Source organism: Dryobates pubescens, chromosome 36, assembly GCF_014839835.1.
Source record: "Dryobates pubescens isolate bDryPub1 chromosome 36, bDryPub1.pri, whole genome shotgun sequence".
In the NCBI taxonomy this organism is placed as follows: domain Eukaryota; kingdom Metazoa; phylum Chordata; class Aves; order Piciformes; family Picidae; genus Dryobates; species Dryobates pubescens.
In genome coordinates, this window is record NC_071647.1 from 3,675,633 (window position 1) to 3,697,335 (window position 21,703).

The 21,703-nt window shown below is 48.0% G+C and overlaps 1 protein-coding gene across 1 annotated transcript; it reads right to left on the reverse strand.

Annotated features, from left to right (window-relative positions):
• Window positions 1-233: 233 nt before the first annotated feature.
• On the reverse strand, window positions 234-21,479 carry DDX42 (DEAD-box helicase 42). The gene is made up of 18 exons (XM_054176834.1): window positions 21,395-21,479; window positions 19,314-19,550; window positions 18,361-18,511; window positions 17,679-17,740; window positions 16,502-16,538; window positions 14,602-14,751; window positions 14,232-14,336; window positions 13,149-13,268; window positions 12,122-12,298; window positions 10,982-11,110; window positions 10,037-10,136; window positions 9,297-9,344; window positions 7,760-7,857; window positions 5,515-5,791; window positions 4,036-4,262; window positions 2,920-3,030; window positions 2,071-2,172; window positions 234-1,003 (listed from the first exon to the last, which is right to left on the reverse strand). Exons 2-18 carry the CDS (start codon window positions 19,532-19,534, stop codon window positions 341-343), a joined length of 2,778 nt encoding a protein of 925 aa, XP_054032809.1. The 5' UTR covers window positions 19,535-19,550; window positions 21,395-21,479; the 3' UTR covers window positions 234-340.
• Between the last annotated feature and the right edge of the window lie 224 nt (window positions 21,480-21,703).

Sequence of the window (21,703 nt, forward strand, 5' to 3'; positions counted from 1 at the left end):
CAAGTTTGCTAACCTTCCAAGGGCGTGAAACAGCTTCCTTCTTGTTGAGAGGATCTGTTTAAATCCAGCAGAGAGTCACTTGAGCGCTGAATGTTTCAAAGCAGAACCCAGGGAGCTGTATCAGAATGGATTTTGTTTGCCTAAGCACTGTGTGCACACATTGCTAGAGTGAATCTGCCGCAGACGTACCGGCCCGGGCTCGCACGGGGAGCTGTCATGGTCTCCTCCTCCTCCTCCTCCTCCTCCCCCAGCTGCTCACCAACCAGCTACCAGAAACCCCAAGAAATCCTCTGGAAAAAGACGCTAGCTGCAGAGATGCCAGGCTGGCGGCCACCAGCTTTTAACTGTCCCACCGGCTCTTCTTGCGCTTTGGGGGCTCTGGGACGGCAAACCCGTCTGTCTTGTTGTCTCGGCTGCTGGGCTCCTTCCGGTTCTCCCCGTTCCTGTTCTCGTTGCTCCTGCCTTCGGTGCTGCTGTTCCTGCCGTCGCCGCTGTTGCGGTTGCCGCCGCCCGCCTCGGTGAAGTGCCGGCCCTCGGGGTGGCGATGGCCGTCTCCGTGCCTGCCCTCGCCGTGCCGGTAGGGGTCGCTGTGGCGGCCGCCTCCCTCCCCGTGCCGCTGCAGGTCGTTGTAGCGGCCGCCCCCCTCCCCGCGGCGCGGCGCCTCGCCGTGGCGACTGTTCCGGTTGTCATAGCGTTCTCTGGCAACGCCGCCGCCGCCTTCCCGACTGTTGGTGCTGGCGTTTGTGTTGTTGAAGCCCTGGGCTCCCCCGCTGGGAAAGGTGGGGACGCTGCTCAAGTTCCCCGTGCTGGTGAAGCCCGGCACCCCCTTGGCTGCGGGGGGAGCGGCGGCCGCGCCGTCAGGGCTCGCAGCGTTTTGTTGTGCTGAACTCGTGGGGACCGAGTTCAAGCTCCCAGCACTGGTCCAGCCACTGGCCCCAGCAGAGGAGCTACCAGTCTTTTGATTATTTAAGCTTGCAGCAACAAAGTGGCTCTTATACTGGGACTGCCAGAAAGAGAGGGGAAGAAAGAAACACAGAGCATGTTTGCCTCCACGCTGCCCCACAGAACATGCTGCCTGTCTAGCATTCCGGGGAGCCCCTAGGCAACAGGGGCCCTGCAAAAAGTCAGCCTTGGAGTGATGAAATTCCTGCTGGAATTAGTAATGGCCACCTGCTACCAGAGCACAGCAACCAGGGAACTCTTACACCACGGGGTTAATTTTTACGCTGAACAGGAAGGGTTTCTCTGTTGCCTGTTAACATTTGAGTGCAGTTCCACTGCTGCTGCTAAGCAACCTAAATAGGATCAAGCCTGGGAGCAGGATCCAGGAGGGAAAGAGGGCAGAAAAACTAAGTTTGGCAAATTAACTTTGTGGAAGCTGTTGAGTCCAGCCTGCATGCTAATTGCTCCACTTTGGAGTGCAGTGCTGAGTGCACGCTGAGAGGGGATGAGACATGGCCAATGACTACCAAACTCAGCTTCCCTGAACCCAGCACTGCTGCTGCATTTTCAGGGGAGTGGAAAAAAAATACATGTCTGGAGTAGCAAAATTCTTCCAGGTTATGGAAAACCATTAGACATTGCCTAATGTCTCATCTAGATCCAGCTTCCAGGTGATTACAGAATGGTTAGGGTTGGAAGAGACCTTTAAAGATCACCTAGTTCCAAGTCCCCTGCCGTAGGCAGGGACACCTCCTACTACAGCAGGTTGCTCGAGGCCCCATCAAACCTGGCTTTGACCACTTCCAGGCTTGAAGCCACCACAGCTTCTCTAGGCAACCTGTTCCAGTGCCTCACCACCCTCGTGGTGAAGAATTTCTTCCTCCTGTCTAGTCTAAATCCAGTTTCTTCCAGTTTGAAGGCATCACCCTCCTCCTGTCACTCCATGCCTTGGTAAAAAGTCCATCCCCCACTCTCCTGTAGCCCCTTCATATCCTGGAAGGCTGCTCTAAGGTGTCCCCAGAGCCTTCTCTTCTCCAGGCTGAACAACCCCAACTCCCTCAGCCTGTGTTTACAGGAGAGAGCCTTTCCTCCTGCAGTGGAACTTGCACTCTGAGTGATCAAACCAACCTGGAAAGCTGCTTTCATGGCTGTGAGCCTGTCCCCCATTGCCCCTGTGGAGGGCTTGTAGGCCTCGTAGTTACTCATCACACTGTTGTTGTTGCCACGGTCCTGAGCAAAAAGACAAAGGAGACACTTATCCAACACAGATACTTCCAGATCAACCATTCCCTGAAACCTCTGGGAGAGCCCTGAGCACCAGCAGAGTATTCTCAGTGGCCCCAAGGATGACAAGCAAGGAAAGATGCATTAAGTGCTAGTGACTCCTCGGTGCAACCACATCTCCCAGCTCCTTGCAGTCCAAGCAAAACCAAAACCCTATCACATGGAGATTTTTCCACAGAGGTCATGGCCAGGACAAAGAGAGAACAAGGATTCAGCTGTGGGTTCTGGAATGATGCTGCAGATGATGTGCTCAAGATGTCAGCAGCTCAGCTATGTCCCCCCACACATGGGCAACGAGCCATGTTCCTAGCATGGATGCACCTCAGGAAGCCTTTCCAATGCTGCAAGATGTTTTTTTGCTGCCAAAAGTCAGCCTGGAAATGGCTTTTCTAGTAAGCTATTAGCATTTATTTCCCATTGACAGGCTATTTTGGGAACAATCTCCAAGCCTTCTGGGATCACTCTGGCCCTAAAGAAGGTGGATCCTGACAAGAGGGCAACAGCACAGGACAGTTTCACCTGAGATATTGCTGATACTAATCATGACAGATTCTGGGCTGGAAAACAGAGCAGGCAGAGCAGGTAGAGGCTTTGCTCTGGTACCAAGAGGGTGTGTTTTTAAATTCATGAGTAGGCAGGAAGTTTAAAAGTTCCAAGAACCTGCAAAATAACTTCTCCAGCAACTCTACTTACAGAATTTTCTGATCCCAGACCAGGTCGCTCTCGGTACCCTAAACCACCACCACCAATGTTCAGCTTCTTGCCTTTCCCTCCTTTGAAACGGGATTTCCGGAACCAGGGATTCTGCACAAGAGAAGGACAAATTCTGCTCTTCAGAAGTGTGTGCAGGGAGAGCCTCAGCACAGAGGGACTTGGAGCAGTTCACAAGGAAAAAAACCAAACCACCCAGTTTCTTAATCATGGCTGTTGTGGCAGGTGACAGCACTCGGATGCTAAGCTCTAGATGGTTCTGTCAGGTGGGTCTGAAGCTTCTTGAAGGCTAGAGAAGACCCCAGGGGGGAGCTTGGAGCTGCCTTCCAGTACCTGAAGGGATCCTACAGGAAGGCTGCAGAAGGACTTTTCATGAGGGTGTCTAAAGGCAGGACAAGAGGGAATGGTTTGAAGCTGAGGGAGAGCAGGGTTAGACTGGAGCTTAGGAAGAAGCTCTGTCCAAATTCTGTCCCTTCTAAAATGCTGCCTCTCTACCTCAGAGAAATATTTACTTGGCAATGAAGCCACAAGCAAGCTAAATCACCTCTGAGTTTGGGAATTACCACAAAGCCTTTGCTATCTTGCAGCTCCACAAGCAGCAAAAGACAGGAACTTCAGGAGTTTGTGTGCAGTGGCACAAGCACAACTGCTTCCACAGCCAGGCTGCCAGGCACTGCCCAGCAGGTGCAGTGCCCAAGCAACAACCTTTTCAGAGTCAGTGTTTCTCTAAGGATTTTCTCCAGTTTTGCTTTCATCTAAGCTGCATTTCCCAGGTGCCTGCCATAAATATACCTGGAAAATCCAATTGTAATGAGAGACTGGAGTGGGAATCCTCTGCTGCCATTAGCCACATCACAGCTCTGAACTTCCTAGGTAGTGTCTGATCCCAAGAAGGACTACAGTGCTCCAAAATCTTCATGTCTCCATGGATTCTTTCCAAGGCCATTAAAAACACTAGAGAGCTGACTTAACACCAGCAAGGCCCACCAAAAGGCTCCTGCTAACACATGACAGAGCCAGGACCAAGTCCCCGAGCTCCTGCTTTTGTGCCGATCGAGGGAGGAACCTTCCCCTTGCTCAAGCTTTGCTCGTTCCTACCTGCATTGCCAGATCCAAAAGCTCTTTGGAAACATGTTGATTAGCACCTTCCAGATTCCTGACAAGATCACCAGCAAAGTTGCTGTCCTTGGGAGTCAGCAGAGTGTAGGCCACTCCCTTCTCCCCAGCTCTGCCGGTGCGCCCAATCCTGTGGGTGTGCGTGTCTATGTCCCGAGCCACGTCGTAGTTGATCACTGTCTTAATGGAAGGAATATCCAACCCACGAGCTGGAACGAAAAGCAGCACAGCACTAAGTGGGATCATCCCAAATGAACTCCAAGCAATCCCCTCTACACCAGCAATGTGCCCAAATGGCATCCTTGGGGGGGTGTGGGTATTAGAAGGGCTGCGTCCAGCAGGTTGAGAGAGGTTCTCTTCCCACTCTACTCTGTCCTGGTGAGGCTGCATGTGGAATACTGTGCCCAGTTCTGGGCCCCCCAGGTCAAGAAGCACCTCAGAGATCTGCTTGAAAGAGTCCAGCACAGAGCCACAAAGATGCTGAAGGGAGTGGAGCATCTCCCTTGTGAGGACAGGCTGAGGGAGCTGGGGCTCTTGAGCTTGGAGGAACCTGAGGGGCACCCTCGTTGCTGTTGATAAAGATGTGCAGGGCGGTGGGGGGAGGATAGAGACAGGCTCTGCTCAGGGATGTCCAATAACAGGACAAGGGGCACTGGGGGCAAGCTGGAGCAGAGGAGGGACCACAGGAACAGAAGGGAAAACTTTTTCACTGTGAGGGTGCTGGAGCCCTGGAGCAGGCTGCCCAGAGAGGTTGTGGAGTCTCCTCTGGAGACATTCAAAATTCACCTGGATGTGCTCCTGTGTGACCTGCCCTAAGCAATCCTGCTCTGGCAGGGGAGTTGGACTGGATGCTCTTTTGAGGTCCCTTCCAACCCCAACATTCAGTGATATCCTTTCACTCTGCTCCAGCATACCAAAAGAATTAAGACCCCCTAGTTAAGACACCCTTTGCAGGGTAAAACTCTTCAGTGCAGCAATGCCTCCTCTAACAGCAGTGTAAATGACAGCAATTCCTGAGCTCACAGGACTGGAGATGGCCAAGATCTCTTTAGATGATTGTTTTCCCCAGGAAGAGAGAGGCCTTTATTAAAGGACACTGAAATTCACTCTTTGTTCAGCTAAACAGCTGGGTACTAAAAGCTGCTCTGGAGAAGGCTTCAAGTGTGTCCATCTCCTCTTCATTTAAGCATGCATCATGTGTCAGCTGATTAATGACTAGCAATGACTTCCCTAAGAAGCAGCTTATTTGCTTGCTGTATATGAAAGTTTCTCTCTCAGGCTGTAATTTAACCACCAATTTAAACACCCCTTGCTAACACTGTGTTCTTCTGAAAACCATCTCCAACACAGCACCCCAGCAGGTGTAGAAGCCAAACTTGCTGCCCTCTACTCAAGTGTGTGAAGCCTCTCTCTGGGTATCCACAACTTGCATGAGCTGCTGGCTGCTAGAGCATCACATACCTGCCACATCAGTAGCCACCAGTATTGGGATCCCCTTCTTCTTGAACTCTGAAATGACTTTATTCCTCTCACTCTGGTCCATGTCACCATGAAGCAGCCCCAGATTGTGATCCTCTTGTTTGAGGTTATTGGCCAGCTCCTCTGCATTTGCCTTCTTGGTGACAAAGAGGAGAACACTCCCTGAAGATGTGAACTCCACGAGGCGTCGAGTCAGCCAGTTCCATTTGCTAGGGCCAGAGGGGAAAATCTCCACAATCTGAGTGACATCTTCATTTGCCTAAGGGGAGAAGGAAGACAAGGACAAAAAAGGGAAAATTAGGAAAATAGACAGAGGTGGCAGAATAAAATTGGGAATCTGAACTAGGTGTGAGACAAAAAACGTGGAGAAGAAGGGGACCAAAGTTCTCCTTTGGAAACGGTTTCAGCTCTTGTTTAGCTGCTGGCCACTTCACTTTGACAGGGCAGAAAAGGCAGGGGTTAAATGAGCTAAAGCTGAGGGAGGCAAAGCAGTCTCTGACAGGCTGCAGCTTAGCACCCTACTATCTAAAGATGGCTACTTGCACTTTAGATGCTCTCACAACAGATGCTATTGACAACTAAACCAGGCTGTGCCAGAGAAGGCCTGGGATGGAGAGGAAGCTCACCAGGAAAAGTGATTCATGGGATGATCAGAGAAAGCCTTCCTGTGAGCTGCCACTTGTCCTCAGAGTCAGGAGGACTGGAGATACAAACAGACTCCCCATACACTCCACACTGCAAGTACTAACAGTGCAGTGAAGCTCACAGCACTAGCTGGGAGTTCCTCTGACAGGTTTCATTTTCACACACTTAAATATTAATTGTTTCAAGGATGCTGCTCTGCAGAGTAATAATTTAGATCCCAGAAACCCTGTGCCAGGAAAGCTGCTTCTTTTCTTAAGCAAAATTGAGCTTCCAAGAAAGAAGAGGCTTCAGGTGGCCACCATTTTTGTGTGTGTGTGTTATAAAGGGACACTTCACATTGACTGAAACAAACCCAAACCCAACACAACAGAAATGGAGAGAACTGGTTAAAAGAAGAATGTTCTGAAGGCCTCTTGTGAAGTTTCTCTAGTTTTCATATATTCTTTCATCCCTGGAAGTTTTTAAGGCCAGGCTGGATGGGGCTCTGAGCAATCTGGTCTAGTGTGAGGTGTCCCTGCCCACGGCAGGTGGCTTGGAACTGGATGATCTTTGAGGTCCCTTCCAACCCTGACAATTCTGTGATACTGGGATATATTATAAACAGCTTCCTCACAGCAAATGTCATCTCCCCTCTTCACTGACTGATTACCAAATCCCTGGGCTGCAGCAGCTCAGCTGCTACTGTCAAGCAAGGACAGAATCAACATTCTCACATAAACCCTCTGAAAACCATTAAGTTTCAAACCCTTCACTGCCAAAGCTGTAATTTCTATATAGTTTAGAGACAAAAGGACAGAGCCATTGATTCAGCCTAATAGAAGGAAAAAACCCCAAATAAATCAATTGCTGCATTAATGTTGTTTCACTGCTTGTGGAAACCTCCCATTACTGTGCTCAGCACTGGTTAGGCCACACCTTGAGTCCTGTGTCCAGTTCTGGGCTCCTCAATTTAAGGACATTGGGACACTTGAAGGTGTCCAGAGAAGGGCAACAAAGCTGGGGAAGGGTCTGGAGCGCAGCCCTGTGAGCAGAGGCTGAGGGAGCTGGGGTTGCTTAGCCTGGAGAAGAGGAAGCTCAGGGGAGACCTTCTTGCTCTCTACAACTCCCTGAAGGGAGGTTATAGACAGGTGGGGGTTGGTCTCTTCTCCCAGGCACCCAGCACCAGAACAAGAGGACACAGTCTCAAACGGTGCCAGGGGAAGTTTAGTCTTGAGGTGAGGAGAAAGTTCTTCCCAGAAAGAGTAATTGGCCATTGGAATGTGCTGCCCAGGGAGGTGGTGGAGTGGCACTTGAAGCCATGGTTTAGTTAGTCATGAGGTGCTGGGTGACAGGTTGGACTTGATCTCTGAGGTCTTTTCCAGCCTTATTGATTCCATGATTCTATGATCACTAGAAGAAAATCAGTTGGCAGCGAGAAAGCTGAAGACAAGAAAAACCATAACCAAAACCTTACTACTTTCATTAAGCACAAAATATTTACTCTTAAAAAGCAATGATGATTGTTGCAATTTAAGTGAAAAGTTCAGGCAGCAGAGGGAAGAGTTTCATTTCTCTGAGTGTCTGAGGAGTGCTGGGGGTTTACCTCTCCGATGTCTCCCTGCACGACTCGAATGGGGTCGATCAGAATGTCTCGGGCCAGCTTCTCAATCTTCTTACGGAAGGTGGCACTGAACAAGAGGGCTGAAAGGAAAAGCAGCATTGGAGCATCAAATTAGAATAGAATAGAACAGAATAGAATAGAACAGAACAGAACAGAACAGAATAGAACAGAACAGAATAGAATAGAATAGACCAGAATAGAACAGACCAGAATAGAATAGAATAGACCAGACCAGACCAGGTTGGAAAAGACCTTCGTGATCATCAAGCCCAACCTCTCACCCAACACCATCTGATCAACTAAACCATGGCACCAAGCACCCCACCCAGTCTCTTCCTAAACACCTCCAGTGATAGTGACTCCACCACCTCCCTGGGCAGCACATTCCAATGGCCAATCTCTCTTTCTATGAAGAACTTCCTAACATCCAGCCTAAACCTCCCCTGATGCAGCTTGAGACTGTGTCCTCTTGTTCTGGTGCTGCTTGCCTGGCAGAAGAGACCAACCCCCAGCTGGCTCCAACCTCCCTTCAGGGAGTTGTAGACAGCAATAAGGTCTTACAGAACTGTGAAAACACTGCACAGACCTTGTGAATGAGGAGCTGGCTGACTGTAGTAGATGTCAGTGGTCTGAAGCTGTGGTCTGTTTTACTGGTTGCAATGAAAATGATCAATCTCACTGTTAGAACTGCTCAAAGTGGAAACCCATTTCATAGCCTCATAGAATGGTCTGGGTTGGAAAGGATCTCAAAGATCACCCAGTTCCAATGCCCCTGCTATGGGCAGAGGCACCTCTCACTAGACCAGGTTGTTGAGCCTCATCCAATCTGGCCTTGAAAATATCTAGGGAGAGGGCATCCACAACCTCCCTGGGCAACCTGTTCCAGTGTCTCCCCACCCTCACTGGAAAGAATTTCTTCATCTCCAGTCTCAGTCTCCCCTCTTCCAGCTCAAAGCAGTTGCCTCTCATCCTATCACTACAAGCCCTTGTCAAAAGTCCCTTCCTGGCTTTCTTGTAGGCCCCTTTCAGGTACTCCTCATTGTCTTTTCTCCAGGCTGAACAGCTCCAGCTCTCTCAGCCTGTCCCCAAAGGGAATGTGCTCCAGCCCTCTGATCACCTTTGTGGCACTTTCTGATGCCAGACTCTCCTCAGTGGTCCCCAGTGACAGGACAAGGGGCAATGGGCACAAATTGCAACCCAGGAGGTTCCACTTGAACAGAAGGAAAAAGTTGTGAGGGTGCTGGAAGCCTGGAGCAGGCTGCCCAGAAGCTGTGGAGTCCCCTTCTCTGGAGAGATTCCAAACCCACCTGGACATGATCCTGGGCAACCCGCTCTGGGTGACCCTGTTTCAGCAGAGGGGTTTGACTGGATGATCTCCAGAGATCACTTCTAACCCCCACCATGCTGCAATTCTGTGACTGCATCAAGAATGGTAAACTGAGGCTCTGTTCTTAACTGGGACCCGACCACAGCCCCCTCCAGCTCTCAGCTGTTTGTTTAGCAATGCCCTTATACTTACTCTGTCTGTCAGGACGTACGTGGCTCGCGATGGATCTGACCTGATACTCTGGAGGGGAGATGGAAAACGTTCTCATCAGCACCACATGCTCATTATTTAGCAGAGTAACTCAAAATGCAACTTCTTTGCTTTGTTTAACAAATAGCCACAGAGGGAATCAGTGCCTCTCACTAATTCTGCTGTGACTTCCTGGTGCTCTTTGCTGCACAGTGGAAGTGTCTTTGCTGTACAAAAGCAGCTTCTGCAAGTTCCTTCAGCAAAACCAAACCATCCCTCAGCTAAGATCCCAGCTGAATCTGTGCATACCCTGGGCATCTTACAAGTGTCTCCTTCCTTTTGTGCTCCTCTAGCACTGTTACAACTTTGCTGTGTCCCATGATTCTTGGCCACAAACCCCAAATCACCCAGATCTGAGCAACCAAACCTCTGCTAATTAAGTACAAAGTCTATTTCCCACCTTTCATTTGTAGCCACAACATCCAATCAGAGAAGTGACTTGCCTAAAAGTTATTCAGCAACTCTAAGACAAAAACCAGGGGGGTTGGACTTTTAACATCAGCCCAATTTCACTGATCTCTTTCCAGTAACAGATATTAGACCTTTAAATATGAGTTTTGCCTGTGGTGTTGGCTTCATGCATTTGCAAGTACATGAAGCTGCAGAGGCTATCAACAGTCCCTGCTAAGGTTGGAAATGGACACCACTGCTTTCCAAAACACTGGCCTTGGTTCATTACATACCAAACCCCATATCAAACATTCTGTCAGCTTCATCAAACACAAGGTAGGTGACTCTCTGGAGGTTTGTAGCTTTCTTTTTCACATGATCAATCAAACGACCCTGTTAAAAAAACCCCAAGCAAGGTGTCAAAGCACATCTGAAAACATTAACACATGCAACTCTCAAACACTTGGCTGCTTTTGATCCTCACTTACTAGAGGCTCAGAGCAGAAGACATCTCAAGGCTTCAGTCTAGAAGTGTCAATACTCAAGTCATAGAACCAGATTCTCTCATCAACTGTGAGCTCAGTTTTAGGGTTGGGTTTTGTCAAGATTAACAATGCTGAGATCCTAAAATCCCCCATGCTCCATTACAATTCACCTTTAAATGGCAGCTGGCTACTCAATCCCACAGGTTTTGGCAAAAGAGTTCTTCATGCTTTGTTTTCTTGCCTTTTACCCCCAAAAATAGCCCCACAAAAACTTCTTCCAGCCACCAGCTGCCCAATTTTGGCTAAGTTTTTGCACTAAGCAAAACCAGCTGACAGTGATGTTCATCAAAACCACTGGTTCAGCACCAACACCTTCCTGATTTGATGTTTCAGCCCTTCAGTATTACTGCCAGAGGCTCTACTAATGCAGGAAGATGGCACTCAAGGTCATGACATTCTGGGAGTTCTCTTCATGAACTGAAGCCTCAGTAATCAGAAGCTGGTACTGGGCACAAATGACACTGATTCAAGCAGACCTTGCTTGCTGCTCTGTCTTCTGTTGAGGCTCACACCTAATCTCCCTCACAGTTTCTCTTGGGAGAAGAATAACCTCAGCACGTTTGTTCTCAACATCTGGTAACTCAGATTTCAGTGATGAGAAAACAAATTCTGTATCAACCAAGGGGACTAAAAATCTTCCTTAGCTTCAGTTAAGCAACAATAAGAGATGTCTTGGTGCACAGAGGTACTTACTGGTGTGCAGACAACTATCTCTGCCCCTTCCTGCAGGGCTTTGGCTTGCTCCCACATGCTGCCTCCTCCGTACACGGCTACAGAGCGCAGGTTGTAGGCCTTGCCAAAGCGTTTACATTCAGAATGGATCTGAGAAGTTGAAACAGAGCACATCACAGCTGCATCTTAGAAACACACAGCTGTTTTGCTTGGAAAAGACCTCCAAGGTCATTGAGTCCAACCACTGCCCTAACCACTGCCACAGCTATTAAATCACATCCCCAGGTGCTGTGTTCACATAGCTCTCGAACACCTCCCCAGGCAGCCTGTCCCAATGTCTGACCACTCCTCCAGCAAAGAAACTGTTCCTGATCTCCAACCCAAACCTCCCTGGCACAGTTTCAGGCCATTTCCTCTTTTCTATCACCTGATCCTGGAGAGATGAGACCAACCCCCACCTCACTCCAACCTCCTTTCAGGAAGCTGTAGAGAGCCAGAAGGTCTCCCCTCAGCCTCCTCTTCTGCAGACTAAATACCCACAGTTCTCTCAGCTGCTCCTCACCAGCCCTGTCTCCAGACCCTTCCCCAGCTTTGTTGCCCTTCTCTGGATCTGCTCCAGCCTTTCAATGTCCTTTTTGGAGTGAGGGGCCCAAAACAGAACCCAGTATTCAAGGTGTGGCCTTAGCAGTGTCCAGTACAATCCCTTCCCTACTGCTGGCCACACCATTGCTGACCCAGGCCAGGATGCTGCTGGCCTTCTTGGCTACTTGGGCACACATGGCTTATGTTCAGACAGCTGCCAAACAACACCCCCAGGTCCTTTTCCACCAGGCAACTGTGCAAAAATTTACTCTTTCAGATTTGTGATGATCCTTCAGCAAGAAGAGATAGGTGGGAAAGGGCCTTGAGCAAGCTGCTCTAGTGGGAGTTGTCCCTGTCCACGGCAGGGAGGGTGGAACTGGATGATCTGAAGGTCCCTTCCAACCCAAACCATTCTATAATTCTATATAGGAAAGAATTGTCAGCTTACACTGGAGGCATGCCAGTAACACACAGAGGAGGTTATTCCCATAGTTTACTGAGGTTCCCTCATCATTTCTGGACAGAATGTTGATCTCCAGGAACACTGGATGGCACATTTCTGCTTGCTGTACACCTTACCTGTTGGCAAAGCTCTCTGGTTGGGCAGACAATCACTGCAATGGGACCATCCCCTGGCTCAAGCTCCTTCTGATCCATGATGTGAATCAGCATAGGCCAGATGAAGGCTGCTGTTTTTCCACTTCCAGTCTTAGCTATCCCAATCATATCTCTGCCACTCAGAGCAACTGGAACACCCTAAAAATAAAGAGATTCCAAACCCATCTTATGACTACCTTAGCATATTCCTGTGCTAGATGTGACATAGAAACTCAGCTAACAAGGGGAAAGCACATTACAGAGGGCTCACAGCAACTGAGGTCGATGCTTCCATAGTTTTACTGCCAAGTTTAGAGCTGAATTAGTTGGTTTGAAGAGCTGGAAGCAATCACCAAGCTATGAGTGTTGGTGTCCTACATGAAATCAGTACTTAGGCACAGTACACCATCTCAAGAATGTATTTACATGCCTCTCTGTCCAGCCTTAAGCTTGCTAAAAACAAATTCTCTGAGCCTGTTCTAACCACTCTGAGTGCTGAAATTCTCAGCTCATCTCTACTGTTGCTGTAAAAGGACCTCTCAGCCTCACTTTTAATTCAGATTGTATAGATTAAGGTCCCCTGGACACAGCAGCATGTCATTTTTCATAGTTCAAGAAAGGCATTTGAAGTGGTGTGGCTGTAATCACATCATTAATAACCTTAGTTCCTTATGGCAATCAATCCATACATGCAGTAGGAGCTCTTCTGCCTCCATGGCTCTCCAAGGAACAGCCAGTTAAATGGGCCAGCTAAAAGGGTCTTTATTCTAACTGCCAAAATAAACCAGCTCTTCAGTGCCAAGACATTCAAACACAAGCTGCTCAAAGCAATAAAGCTGTCAATGTATGGCTCCTTGTTCACAAGCTTTACTCAAAGCTATTTTCCTGGAACAAATAGAGGTGATTCTTCTGACAGCTCTATGCAGGCACCAAGAACTGTACACACCTTGCAGACCTTTGATGTGTTTTGTTAGTCCCCTTCAGATGTTAAAGAAGCAACAACACTCACCTGACACTGTATAGGAGTGGGCTGGGTATATTCAGATTTCCTAATTTGATGCATGAGTTGCTCATCAAAGCCAAAATGAGCAAAACTACTGCCAGGCCTTGGAGGAGCAGCACCAGAGACCTTAGAAACAGGAAAATATCTTTGTTCACAAAACAGTAAGAGGAAAAACAGCACCATAGAAATGAAATAAAGGGTCTCCATGCCTCTGAAAATGGCTGCTTGCTTTTTTGAATGCATGGAACTTAACCAGATGTAAATTCCACAAGTGGAAATAGGACTCCTATGAGGACAGACTGAGAGAGTTGGGATTGTTCATTTTGGAGAAGAGAAGCCTCTGAGGAGACTTTATTGTGGCCTTCCAATATCTGAAGGGGGCCTACAGGAAAGCTGGTGAGGGACTTTTTAGGTTGTTGGGTAGTGATAGGATTAGGGGGTATGGATCCAAGCTAGAGGAGGAGATTTAGATTAGATGTCAAGAAAAAGTTCTTCCCCATGAGGGTGGTGAGACACTGGAACAGGTTGCCCAGGGAGGTGGTGGAAGCCTCATCCCTGGAGGTTCTTAAGGCCAGGCTGGATGTGGCTCTGAGCAACCTGATGTAGTGTGAGGTGTCCCTGCCCATGGCAGGGGGGTTGGAATTTGATGATCCTTGAGGTCCCTTCCAACCCTGTGAGTCTCAGGTGTAAAGACCTCCATCAATATAAGCTGCTAAACACTGAACCTCTCTCCTTGTGTAACTGTTCTTCCCCAGAGAAACCCTTCACAGAAAGCCACCACACCAACCTGTCACAAAGAGCAAAGAACTAATTCCTGCAGATAGTATTTTCAGTTTCAGTTCCCAGGCCTGGCATTCTTTAGACCAAAAGCAACCAGAGAACTGCCAAGCTTCAGTGCCTGCTTTGACAAATCCAGAGCAGACTTTCAAAGACTGCACAGGAAATCAAGCTCCCTTAAACCAAAGGTGGCCAAGAGGCTTGGCATTCAAAAGCTGGGAGTTCCCTGTGAAAATCTCCAGTAGAACTACTAAGAGAGCCCAAAGAAGAGTGTAAAAAGATCCTAGGAAGAGAGTTTTGAGTCCAGCTTACCCGGAGATTTAGCTTGTGACGCAACTCCACCACTTGCTGGGGGGTGAGGCTGGTGATCTCCTCATGCTCATCATAGAAGTTTTTCTCAAATGGGGGATACTCAATCTGCAAAGGTAATCACTCAGTTAGTCCAGGACTCCAGATTTCACACTGCACACTTAAAATCTGGAGGAAAAGGGTCCTTTCTGGCAGAAGTTCTTAGCTGTCTGCAGAAACATTCATTTAATGAAGCCATTTCAAGGGTCTCTGATCACTCACTTAGCACAGCACTGAGATAGTACAGGAACAGAAGCATTCTTCCACCTGCTTCTGAGCTCCTGCTCTCCAGAGTGCCTCAGACAGAACCAGATGGAATAAACCTCCTTCCTACCTCTGAATGGTCAATAGGTGGAAGGGGATCAATGATTTTTTTGGATGGTGCAATTGGATTCCCATCACTATCATACTCCAAGTTATCTTCTTCCTCTTCCTGGACCACACCAGCAGTGGGGTTTTCAGCCATGTAGCGAAAATAGGCTTCCTGCAGTAAAACACAGCAGTAAAATCACATACACCAGGCCACAAAAATTACTGCTACATCTCTTTAAGTGACATCAATGCTAGGTGGCTGTTTGCTTTCACACCCACCTCTGAGGAAAAAAAATAATCACCCTCACTAGACCTGGTTCTTCTAATTAAAACCAACATTTAAGTCCAGAAGGACAAGAAGCACAAATGAAGAAAACAACCACAGTGACAGACCACAGAATGCTTTTAAAACCCAAACTTTTGCCTAACAACTCCTCCTAGAAGATTAGGAGACTCTGATTTCCACATGAAAAAAGCACAAACACTCAAAACAGAGAACATATTGCTGAGCATCTGATGGTTACACCTTTTGAACACACTACACCAAAGACAGTTTCTTCCCTAACCAGACCCTAAGAAAGGAAAATTGACTTTTTTTTAATTGAATCAACAGAAAACAGGAAAAAAAAATTATTTCAGAATAGTCCTTTCAACACAGGCCCAAGTTAGAATTCACTGCCACCACTGTCACATGCTATCATAGAATTGCTTCAGTTGGAACAAGACCTTTAAGATGATCGTCCGACCATTCTCCAACTCTACCAAGTCTGGTGCTAAATTATGTCCCTCAGCACCACATCTCTGTGGCTTTTACACACCTACAGGGATGAGGATTCAAACAGATCCCTGGGGAGCCTGTTCCAGTGGTTGTAAGCCCTTTCAGTGAAGAAATTTCTTCTAATATCCAACCTGAATCTTGAGGCCATTTCCTCTTGTCCTACTGCTCATTACCGGGGAGAAAAGACCAACCTGCACCTAGCTCCATCCTCCTTTCTGGGAGCTGTAGAGAGCAATGAGGTCTCCCCTCAGCCTCTCTCCAGAATAATCAATCCCAGGTCCCTCAGCTGCTCCTCCCCAGCCCTGTTCTCCAGACCCTTCCCCAGCTTTGTTGCCCTTCTCTGGATCTGCTCCAGCACTTCAGTGTCCTTCCTGGGAGTGAGTGGCCCAAAACTGAATTCGGTATTCAAGTTGTGGCCTCTGCAGTGCCTGGTACAGAGTGACAATCATTGCTTTGGTCCTGCTGGCCACTTACTCCTGATACAAGCCAGGATGCTGCTGGCCTTCTTGGCCACCTGGGCACACACTGGCTCATACTCATCCTTGAAGCTCACAAATACATGTGGTTCTCACAGAATCTCAGTGGCACACCCAAGATATTCTTGTGGAGAAAACACCAGCCTCGCTTGACTCTCAAACGTGACAGCAAGGTACATTTTGTAATCAAGTCTTTCCTTCTTGTTTATCATTTCTGTCCAGTGATGTTTGTAATCCCTAATCAGAGCTGAAGCTCTTCCAAATAAAGAGCAAAATGCCTGATTCTTGTCCTCAGCAGACACCAATTTTCCCTGCAAATGGCCTCCATAGTTTAACAGCCTCTGACTGGTAGTTGACTCTGCTGATTCTATGAGACCCTCAGATCCTGAAAAACCTGTACAGGAAGTGGAAGTTCAAACTGACTGAAAAAAAAAGTCTTCTTACATGGAGTTTAAGAAGAACAAAAATTGTCTCCTAGTGTTATTTTGCTTTTTTGTAAGTGAACCACCTGGAAGGACAGAGACAGCAGGGGAACCACTGGAGCTTCCTGCTAAAATTGTCTGGGTACTGGAGTTTTGCTTGTACCTACTAGTGACATATTTAGGGAGGGAAAGCAAAGAAAATAACACAACAAAAAAAGAAGATAGAAAGACTGCATAGGAACTCACTTGGTCATCTTCCTCTTCAATGTCATCTCGAATACCCCTGGAAAAACAAGCGGAGAAAAAAAAAACTTCCCTGCAAGTGTTCCACAAACTCAGCTCCATACTTTCATCTGGTTAGTGCTGAGCTCCATCTTTGGTGGAAGACACAACACTAACAGCTCAGTAACATTCACAATCCCAACCCATGGAGTTTTCAGGTTTGGTGCCAACCACGAGAGCCACCCTGCAAAGACTTCGTTTGGCTTCTATTAACGGACTGAGAGATAAGGACTCCGTCTTCCCAGCAGAAGGCACACCAAAGATCATCCTGGTCTAAGCTCTTGCTGCTACAGAAGTCTCATAACTGAAGAGGAATATGAGCCAGGAAGAGCAACTCCAGTTCAGAACTTCCCCAGGTGGTGATATGGATCCGGTGTTCTGTGTCAGGACCATGTATAATCTGATCAACCCCATGCAATGCAAGTTCTCCCAATGCATCTGACATTTACAGCAACAAAACAACTTCATAAGGGTTTGGGTTTTTTTTTTCTTGGTAAAAACAGAGACCTAAGCTGCACAGAATGTTTTGATACTTTTTTACACTCCAAATTTCATACCTCAGTTATCACATCCCAGCCTGATTGCCACATTGCCAGCCTGATCTAGTGTGGGGTGTCCCTGCCCATGGCAGGGGGGTTGGAACTAGATGATCCTTGTGGTCCCTTCCAACCCTGACTGATTCTATGATCCCATCTGATACATTGGCTTTACAAAGAAGGTCTTAAAACCCAGTTCAAGTTGGGAAGAATCTCCAGTACCACAGGTACAGCAGCACTGAGTTATCCTGCTCACACCAATGCAACTTTAAACAAAAGCATCCTGATCTCTGTGAGGATGTGGCAAGAAGAACTATTCTGATCTGGAAGGTGGTAACAGTACAATGTGCTGCCCCAATTTGTGTGCCCTAGAAAGGTTCCTCCTGTGAGAAAACCCTCAGTGTTGTCACATTTTACTGTGGGATGCTGCCATGGATTCTTCCCTCCTATTATTCAGGTTTTATTGCACAGGATTCACCCATGAGGGCTATCAAGCACTGGTTAAATACTGCCTACAGAGCAACCATCATCAACAAAACGCAGTGGAATTCTCTGAGCACCATACAAGACACAGGCAGGCATGGGAATTGTAAAAGGGAACTTACTTCACATTCTTTTTTTCTTTGTCTTTATCTTCAAGTCTCTTCATGTCTCGAGCAGCTTGATCCTAACAGGTCATAAAATTATGAGAGGTTAAAAAAACCCAAGATGATAAAACATGGAAGGGAAAAAAAGCTCCTACATAACTAGACCACCACACCAGAGGTAACACTTTTTTTTTTGGACTAAACTTTCTCTTGTTCTGTATTCTGTGGTGCTAAATACATTCTCCTACTAAGACCTCTGAAATTCACATCCTGCAACTTCATGGCAACGTCGTTGGAAAAATACATTCCCTGCATTCCTCCTGAAAACACTGTGATAGAATCCAGATAATAACAGAACTGTAGCTAAGGAACAGCTCAGAATAAATACAAGTCATTTCAATTCAGCTAGTGTAAAATGCACAAACCCTTCTTTGCATATTCAGAGACACACAAAGCTCTCTGCTGTATTGCCTTGACAAGCTCAAAACAGCTAAATAGTTAAGTTGCTGCAAATCACATCCACCCTCTCCCCACCTAAACCACCTCTGAGCTCTAATTAACACAGCATCTTAACACAAAACCCAAAAGCTAAGTGACATTCTGAATACAGCTGTCAAAGCCCTGAGTGACGTTTGCTGCTCCTGGCTGGAGAGAAGAATGGCCACATAAATTAATAAACATTTCATGAGCTGGGTCTTGCCTCCACTTCAGCCATGAATGCCTCCAGAGGATCATCATCGCTGTCAGAGTCTGCTGATTTGGAATGAAACTGCTGGCGAGTGGGGGAATTCTCTGCAGGAATGTATGGCAGTTCCACATTGCTGGAATCTTCCTCCTCATCCTCAAAGTACCTGAAAAGAAACAAGAAACCCAGCACAGTCAGCACAGGTTCTCCAGCACCATGAAGACTTTCATGGTTTCTCAGCTGAGTCACCTTTCCCATACAGAGATGAATAATAGAAGTCAGGCAAAGAGGTTGAGGTTTATTTATTTCTTTGCAATTATTCATGCTTGAGCTAAAAGTGGTGGTGGGGCAAAGAGATGTTATCAAACTGGTCTGGGGTGGCTCTGCCAGGCTGGTGAATACAGGATGGGTTTCTGACCTCCCTTCAACACATTTATGCTGCTTAATAATGAGATGTGGAGTTGAGTGTTTCCCTGTGCAAAAAGGCACCCAAATTTATCCTGCTTGGCTCCAGTTCTGAACATACAACCTCAGGCAAAGTCTTGCTCAGACCACAGCATGAATGAGACTGAGCTGACTGAGGCTTAGCTGAAGGATGTTCTCAGAGAGGGCAAAGCTCTCTTAAGAGCTCTCCATGGACTGCAGTAGCATCTTAAAGGCTTCCACACCAAGGATGCATTCTCATTTTACAGGTGCAGGGCACACATCCAGAGAAAGGGCAAACACTTGGTCCAGAGTGACACCAAAAATCTGCTGCAGAGCAGGGATGGGATCTCAATTGCTCTTGCTACTCTCACTGTAAAGCTAGTGGGGTTCTGTTACACCACGAGGCAGCGTGGAGGTACTTCTCCTGGAGCAGCCTTTCCTAAAGCACCTAAATCTCACAAACCTCACAGATGCTTTCTATGACCTTGGAAACTTTTAACACATTAAAATCCAGAGAAACCCAAGAAATAAATCCTACTTACGCATTCTCTTCATCAAAATTTGCTCTCTTTGACCCAATTTTGTAGAAAGAAGGCAGCTGAGGAGGTCCTGATTTGGAGAACGCAGCAGAAGAACCGGCTGTTCCGAAAGCACTATGAGACTGCTGAGAGAGCTTTGGCTCCTCTTTTTTCCCAGGTGTTATGGCAAATCCACCGAAACCAAAGCCTCTCTTAGTACCAGGTCCACCTTTATTCCAATTCATGATGCCCCCAATGTATCTGTTAAAACCACAAAGGAGGATTTAATGCCCTTTCTGCTGCAGGCAGTTACAACCGTCACGGTTTTTCTTGCAAGTGGATCATTTCAGTCACGATAAAGAGGCTTTGGAAATGTGACAGACCACAGCTTGATCTGTTTCCCAGAAATGATTTGGGGTTTTGTTCTTGTAAGAATGAGCACACCCATAACACAAACCCATGAATAAAATAAAGAGGTTGTCTTCCTAACCAGACCGTGTCCATCAGTGACCACTTAAAATGTTGCCTGTCTTGGCTGGTTTGCAATCCAAGACAAACAAACCCAAGGCCAGAACTTTGAACATCAGGAGGAACAAGAGATGGAAAGTCAACTCAGTACATATTTTGCCTGTCCATAGAGTCTCATCCTTAAGTGTTTCACAGGTTTGTAATGGCACACTCCTGCCATCCACATGCCTCTAAAAAACTGCCCCAAGCAGCACACTGCTGCATTTTGAGACAAGGCCAAAAAGTCATATCCCTCTTCTTCTCCTTATCAAAGCATCTTTAGTCATATAGATGTTCTCCAAACTACATTTGCCCAACCATATTTTAATTTTGCCATGCCACAAGCCTGCACAGAACTTGATTTTTCTCAGCTGAAGATTGAGCTGATATATCAAGATTTACATTTCTCATTCCAATTCCTTTCTTTCAGCTGCATGGTCAAGCAGGTCATACCTTTAAGGCAGCCAAAGACAGAGTGCCACCCACTGCTTTCAAGTGCATTATAATCAGATGGCCCAAAGGCTATAAGTCTCATTAAACAAGTCAATGAAGATCCTCCAATGAAATCAGAATTCACTGGCAAGAGAAATAACTTCAAAGTAATCTGAGAGTAAATACTGCTACTGCTCCCTGTGGAGAACATTTACCAGCTTGAGACTCGCTCAATAAATCTCAAGCCTTGACCAGAGCTCCCTAGGAGACTGGAGAAAACTCTGCTGTTCAGTTCTCCCTGGCTGCCTCTGGTGTCTTGTTCTCCCCCCTGTACTGACACACTTTGCAGCTGCAGATAAGTGGCAGATGAGAGATCAAAATGTACACCAGAAGAAAGGTGGAACTTTGCACTTCTGCTGCTGACAGCATACCAGGCAATGTTTTCAGCCAGCACCTCTGATTTTAAGGATTGTTCCTCGCTGCACTTATTGACTTCTTAAAAAAATATTATTTCCCTGTCACAACCCCAGAAAATAAAAAGAATTATTCTTTTATTCTGCCATACAGCTGCAAAAGTACGAAATTTGGTCTGTTTGCCAGGGAGCCCTGCCGTGAGTGTACAGGGAGAGGGTTTTCGCAGGACGGCAACGAAAGGCAGACCCTTGGCTAACTGCGGGGCTTTGCTTCCCTGCGAACGCCGTTCCGAGGGCGCAATCACGAAAGCTCTCTCCCTCTCTACGAATCCCCTGGATCTGAGACAAACGCAGATCTTTGCTGTCTTAGCTGCTCCCCTTTCTGGCAATCGCTGAAAAGAGGACAGACACCCGCCCGCCGAGATCGCCCTTCCCTAGGCACAGAAGGGAAAGGAGAGAGGCGCCGCGGAAAGCCCCTGAGCCGGGGCAGGCGCACGGAAGAGCCGCAGCTCACCCTCACCGCAGGGTGCCCCCTTGGCACCACGGGCCTTGCGCGGGGCCCCTCACAGCCCTTCCCGCCCGCGGGGCCCCGGCACGGGGGCGGGCCCTTTGTGCGGGCCAGGCCCAGGCTGCCCGAGCCCGCACTAGGCCGCGGTTCCGCCAGCTCTGGCGAACGGGGGACGTCGCTGACCCAGCGGCGGAAGAGCTGCCGCCTCGTCCCGCCCGGCCCGGCCCCACGTCTCCCTCACTCACCCCTAGGGCACCGCAGCCGCCAGCCGCCGCTTCCCCGGTTACCGGGGCGGGGGGTGGGGACGGGACGTACTACGCAGGGACGTACTACGCAGAAACGTGCGTGCGTGCGTGCCACGCTGGGGTCAGCAGGACGTGCTGAAATTAGCACGGCCCGCCGAGTATGCGCGATAGCAGCGAGTGAAGCTGCAGGAGGAGGGGGGTGGAACCGGACAAAGTGTGAACGTTCTGGGCTCACCCTCGGTGGTAGCCTCGGGGCCGTGCAGGGAGCGTCGGTGCCCGGCGGAGGCTGCCTACCCACCCACGCCTGTA

What these genes read in the sequence shown, in the direction of transcription:
- DDX42 (XM_054176834.1), bottom strand. Translation starts at nt 19,534, where the DNA reads ATGAATTGGAATAAAGGTGGACCTGGTACTAAGAGAGGCTTTGGTTTC. An exon ending in AAAGAAAAAAAGAATGTGAA is followed by an intron (nt 16,539 to 17,678) that starts GTAAGTTCCCTT and finishes TTGTTTTTCCAG; the next exon opens with GGGTATTCGAGATGACATTG. An exon ending in GTCTGGGATCAGAAAATTCT is followed by an intron (nt 2,173 to 2,919) that starts GTAAGTAGAGTT and finishes CTTTTTGCTCAG; the next exon opens with GACCGTGGCAACAACAACAG.